Source organism: Vipera ursinii (assembly GCF_947247035.1).
Source record: "Vipera ursinii genome assembly, chromosome: 4".
NCBI lineage: Eukaryota > Metazoa > Chordata > Lepidosauria > Squamata > Viperidae > Vipera > Vipera ursinii.
In genome coordinates, this window is record NC_139514.1 from 113502033 (window position 1) to 113509618 (window position 7586).

Consider the following 7586-nt stretch of genomic DNA (forward strand, 5'->3'; position numbering starts at 1 on the left):
GAAGAGAGGAAGAAGGAAGGAAGCGAAAGAAAGAAAGAAAGAAAGAAAGAAAGAAAGAAAGAAAGAAAGAAAGAAAGAAAGAAAGAAAAGCAACAGGAGGCTTGCTGTTATTCACCTGCAATCGGAGTTTCAGGATTAGGATTGTTGCACTAGCTGCCCTACATAATATCCTAGCTCAAGGTGGCCATCCCATGCCGGCTGTAATGGGGGAAAGTGGGGGATGGGGGGGGCGGGCAGCAGCCTAAAAGTCCCAGTTTACCTGCAGCCTGATCCTCTGCCAATTGATTTGGAAAGAAGCCCTGGCAAGCTTTGCTTCCAAGCAAAGAGTTGCCGCACCATCCCCACCGTGGCAAAGGAGTTTCAAAGCAGGGTTTTTTGGCCAGGTGTCTTTCCAAGTTGACAAGGTCCGCTTTGCAGACTCCGAGGGGGGGCTCCTGTTAGGAAAGTTACACAGGGACGGAGGGTAGATTTTGTTTTGCTCGGTTTGTTTTGTAAGCTGTGGGGGGGGAAGTCGCTTGAGCGGAAAAAACCGCACACCAGAGTGGAAGGCGGAATGAGGTTCTTCTAGGATTGCATGTACAGTTTGGCTTGCGGGGTTAGAGTTCGTTTTCAATTTTTTCATTTTATTTTTAATCATGCACTTTATGCCAAATCTTAACGCAGTCTCTCTCGGCTCTGGGATAATCTGCTTTATCATTTGACCCAACAGGTTGACGTTGATGTTTGTTTGTTTGTTTGTTTTTAAGAAAGAGGGGGAGGGTTGTAATCGAAGTTAAAAATCTGCATTCTCTCCTTCCTGGGTCCCCAGGATTATTCCTCTGAACGCTGTGGTGCTCCGCAGAGGGCAATGTGGCAATACTGTAAACAGTATCATCAATAGATGTGCTTTATGGGAATCTATCACCCCTTCTCTTTTTTTTTTTTGCCCCAGTGGATTTCATCCTAAGCCAGGGGTAGATAAAACGAAGGGTAAACCCAATCCATAATTTCATGGTGAAGGCTGAAGGCACCCCAAGCAGATAAACAGAAAGGAATCAATGTTGTGGCTAAGAATCTCTCTTTCCCTGCGTTGTCTATTGCAGCGTTTCCCAACCTTAGGAACTTGAAGATGCGTGGACTTCAACTCCCAGAATTCCCCAGCCAGCTATGCTGGCTGGGGAATTCTGGGAGTTGAAGTCCACGCATCTTCAAGTTCCTAAGGTTGGGAAACGCTGGTCTATTGGGTCATCTGAAAATGAAGGATTGGTGGCCGGTTGCATCTGAATTTGCAGAAAGATGCTTTGTGATGAGGGATATGGAGTGTCGGGAAGACGGTTGGCTTGATTGACGCCAGACCTGGTTCTCTTGGATGGGATGGACATCTCTTAAGTTTGACCGAGGAGGATGTTCTTTCAACTAACAATCTGTGCTTCTCTTTTCCCAGAACGTGTTCATTTTCCTGCTTTTCCTGGAACCGTTCAACTGCTTTGCTAGCTACAGTCGGGCCAGCGAACTCTTCTACAGCATCAATGAAGGACTGCCTGCTGGATTCCTCATTGGGAACCTAGCCCAGGATTTACAGCTCGTGGGGGCTGCAGAGGACGAAGAAAAAGGAGGGCCGCTGAGGAAGCAGGAGACTGACCAATGGGGGGAAAGTCTACTTTCCTTCAGCTTTGCTTCCCAAGGACTGGGGAGCCAATACATCACCCTGGACAATCAGACGGGTGTCTTGTGCACCTCAGCCCAGGAAATTGACCGAGAAACACTCTGCCTGGAGGATAATGTAGGCTCCGCGGTGGTTTCATCTTCTTCCTCTTCTCCACTTCCCTCCTTGGAGTCGTGCTTACTCTTGCTAGATGTTCTTGTGTTACCCCAGGAGTATTTCCGTCTGGTTAAGGTGAAGATTGCCATCCATGACATCAATGACAATGCGCCCTGGTTCCCTGTGCCGCAGATACACCTCTCTGTGCCTGAAAATTCACCCATCAATACCCGCTTAGCTATAGAGCATCCAGCTGTGGACCCAGACATGGGAACCAATGGGGTGCAGACGTACCAACTACAAGATGATTATGGGGTTTTTACTTTGGACGTGGAGGAGAATGAAAGTGGAGAAAGAACACCGTATCTTATTGTCATGGGTGCCCTGGATAGGGAGACCACCGACCAATATGTCACTCTTATGATTGCAGAGGATGGTGGGGTTCCACCACTGGTGGGTAGTGCCACCCTCACCATTGGTATCAGTGACATTAATGACAACTGTCCCCAGTTTAGTGAGACACAGATCAATGTCACCATCTTTGGCAACTCTAGTACTGGGCTGCACATAGCTTCGGTCCATGCTGTGGATATTGATCACGGAATCAATGCCGAAATAACCTATTCCTACAGCCAAAAGGTTTCCTTTCTGTCCCGCACCCTCTTCCGTCTTAACGAAAGCACAGGGGTGATTAAGTTGTTCAAGAGGATCAGCGGAGACACACCTCTTCTGCATCGGCTGAGTGTGTTGGCCAATGGTCCCGGTTGCATCCCAGCGGTGATAACCGTGTTGGTGTCCATCATCAAAGTTACCACCAGGCCACCTGAAGTGATCCCCCGTTTTATAGCTAACGAAGCAGAGGGGGTGGTTTACTTGAGAGAGTTGGAACCCGTCAACACCCCCATTGCTTTTTTTACTATCAAAGACCCCGATGAAAAATATAAAGTTGATTGCTATTTGGAAGGGGATGGCCCTTTCCAACTGACCCCTTATCAACCCTACCACAACGAGTATCTTTTGGAGACTACAAAGGCCTTGGATTACGAGGCTCAGCACTTGTACGAGATCTCTGTGGTTGCGTGGAACACAGAGGGATTTCACGTGAATAAAATCATCAAAGTGCAGGTTCTGGATGACAATGACAACGCTCCTGTTTTCTCTCAAGTCTTGATAGAATTATCCATAGAGGAAAATAATGTCCCCAATGCATTTCTGACCAAACTGCACGCCACCGATGCTGACAGTGGAGAAAGAGGCCAAGTGTCTTACTTCCTTGGCCCTGAGGCACCTTCTTATTTTTCCTTAGACAAAGTTACTGGGATCCTTACTGTTTCTACCCAGCTGGATAGAGAAGAACGAGAAAAATATCGCTACACCGTCAGAGCTGTGGATTCCGGTGTGCCCTCGCTAGAATCCATCACCACTGTGACCATCTCTGTGTTGGATAAAAATGACAACAGCCCGAGGTTTATCAACAAGGATTTCAGTTTCTTCGTACCGGAGAATTTCCCGGGCTTTGGTGAAATTGGAGTTATAAGTGTCACTGATGCAGATATTGGGCAAAATGGATGGGTGGCCCTCTCTGTGGTCAACCGAAGTGATATCTTTGTGATTGACACTGGAAAGGGTGTGTTGAGAGCTAAGGTCTCCCTCGACAGGGAACAGCAGAGCTCCTATGTCTTGTGGGTTGAAGCAGTGGATGGGGGTGATCCACCCTTGTCCTCGACGGCAAAGATCACCATCCTTTTGCTAGACATAAATGATAATCCCCCATTGGTTTTGTTCCCCCAGTCTAACATGTCCTACCTTCTGGTCCTTCCTTCTACGTTGCCTGGATCTCCTATCACAGAGGTCTATGCTATAGATAACGACACTGGCATGAATGCCGTTATTGCGTACAGCATTATCGGGAGAAGAGGCCCTCGGCCGGAGTCCTTCAAGATTGACCCCAAGACGGGCAACATCACTCTGGAAGAGTCACTCATGCAAAACGACTACGGCCTGTATCGCCTTCTGGTGAAGGTTAGTGACCACGGATATCCAGAACCTCTGCATTCCACCGTCATGGTGAACCTCTTCGTCAATGACACTGTGAGCAACGAGAGCTACATCGAAAGTCTTCTGAGAAAAGAATCGGACCTCAGTATTGAGGAGAAGGAACCCCAAATTTCCATAGAGCCTACCCACAGGAGAGCAGAGGCCGTAACCTGCATGCCTACCTTGGTGACCCTCTCCATAATAAGCTTGAGTTCCATCAGCCTGGTTACAGGAATGGGGATTTATATTTGCCTTAGGAAGGGGAGAAAATATCACAGAGGGGATGAGGGTTTGGAAGTACAAATCCCATTAAATGGGAGAATTGACCTGCATCGGCTGGAGAAGAAACCGGTGGAAATTTCCAATATCTGATAGGTTGTGTTGTTTTTTTTTTCACAGACTACATATAGACTCACACCAAAAACAGTGATACTATCTACCTTCCTAAACTCTGGAGTGGGTTTTCCACAGTGGGTGTGATGAAAAACCACTGGTTTATAACTTCTTGTAAACAGCTGTTGATAGGTTTTTAAGAAAAAGGAAAGAAAAAGAGAAATTCAATGTACAGATTTTTTTTAAAAAAAAACACAAAACAAAAACCTAGCTAACTGACTGTATAGATAATGTCTTCTGCACCATCTATAAATCCAGTCAGTGCCCATAAAATCAAAAAGGTAAGACAATGATTTCCTTCATTTATTTTTTTGACCACGAGGGGGCATTATCACCCATTCTTATCAATCGAACCATTGGGAGAGAAAATAAAAGGTCTATTTTAAAATGCATTGTTCTCCCAACCTCACCTCGAACCGCTGGAGAGAAAATAAAAGGTATATTTTAAAATGTATTGTTCTCCCACCTCACCCACCTTCTGCCAAGAAAAAGGAAAGTTAAGAGTTTGGAGTATAATGCACACCTGTTCCATTGTACCTGTGTGAAATTGTCAAGGGGAAAAAATGTTGCTGGTAAATCAGAGAAAAACTTTTTGTTAGTTCAGTCAAACTTCCATGGAATTTCTTGGAAGCCCACCATCAGAAGGTGAGCTTGGATTGAGAAGTGAGATGTTCACTTTTTTCTGTCACTGTGGACAACTGGTAAAATTCCCGTGGTGGCTGATCCATCATCACAAAATGTTTTGGTCCATATTTCATGGAATGAAAAGATGCTTCTGTCCATGGGCACGTGGGACAGAGAAGGGGTTATGTTAGCTGATCTCCTGTCCAGCTGAACTCCTTTAGTTAGCACTTAGCAGCAATAGCACTTAGACTTACATACCACTTTACAGCCCTCTCTAAGCAGTTTACAGAGTCAGCATTTGGCCCCCAACAATCTGGCTCCTCATTTTATCAACCACGGAAGGATAGATAGAAGGCTGAGTCAACCTTGAGCCGGTGAGAATCGAACTGCCTACAATCGGTGGTCAGCAGAATTAGCCTGCAATACTGCATCCTAACCACTGCGCCACCACGGCTCCGTTGTTGATGGACAATCTCTCTGAAAAGTTCTCTGTGCCTTGGGATTGTTAGAAAGGGACATAAGCCTATGTGTGGGATTCCGTCCCCTAGGTATTCCAAAATGCAATCCACTCGATCCCCTGTATCGGGGTCCCCAAACTATGGCCTGCGGCCCCGGGAACAGCTGGTGTGCCTTCCCACTCAGGGTAGCACCATCGCACCGGCACTAGCAGACCCATTTGCACATGCACGGGGACTCTAGCACTGACACCCAGCTTCACAAGGGCACGTGTGGCCTGTTTGCACAGGTGTGTGGGTGCCAGCACACGTGCTATGGGAGCACGTGACCTTGAACATGCGTGTACAGGCTAGCACTGCTGTCATGCGCGCATCCATTTGTGGATGCACACGCAGGGCCACACACACACACACACATTTCCCTGCTGCTCCCTTTACTTCCAGGCTGCCAAGCCGGAAAGTTTGGGGAGCTCTGTTCTCAGTGGTGGGATTCAGCTGGTTCACATCAGTTTGGCAGAACCGGTAGCTAATTTTTTCTTGCCCAGGCCCAGAATGGACTTCCAGAAGCGGCATCCACACAGAGAACCGGTTGTTCTCATGTTTGAATCCCACGACTGTCTGCTCTATATATTTGGTGGTGGTTACACTACATTCCATGAGGTTTTTTTTTCCTACAGGAGGAAGAATATGTAGGGTTGTAGTCTATCTGCAATGTCAGAAGGAAAGGCTGAAAGACCAGTTAGGGTGAAGGGTGCTCCATTCACTCCATGAAAATAGTGAAAGTTAATATGGGCCCTGGGAGTGAATACCTCTGTAAAGGGAGTCTAGTCAGTTTCTCTTCACTGTACAGGACCATCCACTTTAAAATAATTTAAGTTCTTCTAGATATGAATTGGATTTTGACTCCCTCGTTTCAGGATCGGTAAGCAGCGATTCATCCCTTTAGATTTCTGGATTCTCTTTTTTGAGGTCGGGGCTGTTGTTTGATCTTGCCGATTGCTCCTAAGTATCAGTAGGAACACGCAAAAGAGAGCAGGTTTTCAGCTCGCAGTTGAGCTACTGTCTTGATCAGGGGTCTTCAAACCTGGCCCTTTTATGACTTGTGGTCTTCAACTCCCAGAATACCTCAGCCAGGCACGCTGGCTGAGGAATTCTGGGAGTTGAAGTCCACAAGTCATAAAAGGGCCAAGTTTGAAGACCCCTGGTCTTGAGTTTTGAACAACAGCACCTGGCAGATGCCTCTGAGTTCAGACAAATCCAGGGGAAAGATATGCAAAAAAATGAGCAACTTTGAAAGGAGGTCATTTTATTTTATTTGCAGAGACTGTTATTTATTGACTGTTTTTATTCTCCGTGCTTTGTGTGAAAGATCAGTGTTTAATTACTGACCTATGGCTGCCATCCTTTTCATTAACTTAACGTTCTGGATTACACCCTCCTTAAAACTGGTGCAATATTTCCCAGGCATTTAATCACCTTTCCTCTCTCCGCAGCTAAAATGCAAAGAGGTTATTATCAGCAATGCACACCTTCAGTATCGATTTAAAAAGAGTTGGGGGGAAAAAATAACTTTTTATCGTGTTGTGAGCCTGCATCAATTTTGATCAGTATAAAACCAAGGCATCAAAGGGTGTTATGCATAAAATGGACACTTTTTCTTGAGCTCTGACAAGAACGTCTGTACTGTATCAAAAGTGTTTATATGTCTGAAAAATAAAAGCTCTCTATTTTCATAATTTTCTAAAATTTGTGAGCCTTTTCTGGAGCCCTGATTTCTCTTTCTCTCTCTTTCGTTTCCTACTGTGTCCAAATATTCAAAAAAAAAATTGTTGAAATGCCACAAATAGGAATTTAATCTACATTTTCCATCCACTTTAGCTGGAATAAAAAAAAGTGTTGCTGCTTAGAGCATGTAAGAGGTATTTGATTTACAGTTATTAGTAGATTTGCCAGCTCCCTCAATATACCACTTTCTTACTATCTCTAGTAAGTCGTTGCTGCAAGATTTTCTTAGGACCTGTGTGGGCCTTGTCTAATCATATGAATAAGAGAGAGAGATGGTCAGTTAAGAAATAGGAAATATAAATACATAAATACAGTGAGTCAGGCATTTCAGAAACAGCAGTTTTTGAAATAATGGAAAATACAGTCAATTGCAAGGGATAGTTATTAGCCCACAAGATAAAGGTAAGTCTTCGACCTATAATGGGTTCATTTAAGTGACCATCCAAAGTTACAATGGCACTGAAAATCAAGTGACTTATGATTGTTTTTTCACACTTAACGGCCGTTGCAGCCTCCCCAGGCTCGCGTGATTTACGTTCGGAAGTTTGACA

At 45.2% G+C, this 7586-nt stretch overlaps 1 protein-coding gene across 1 annotated transcript in view; it reads left to right on the forward strand.

The window, feature by feature from the left end:
* PCDH20 (protocadherin 20) overlaps window positions 1–4502 on the forward strand; it is a gene marked incomplete at its 5' end in the record, with an annotated part of 19596 nt that extends 15094 nt beyond the window's left edge. The window contains one exon of the mRNA XM_083362570.1: window positions 1424–4502. Within this exon, the coding sequence (XP_083218696.1) occupies window positions 1424–4150 (2727 nt within the window). The 3' untranslated portion in view covers window positions 4151–4502. The remainder of the gene's footprint in view (window positions 1–1423) is intronic.
* Between the last annotated feature and the right edge of the window lie 3084 nt (window positions 4503–7586).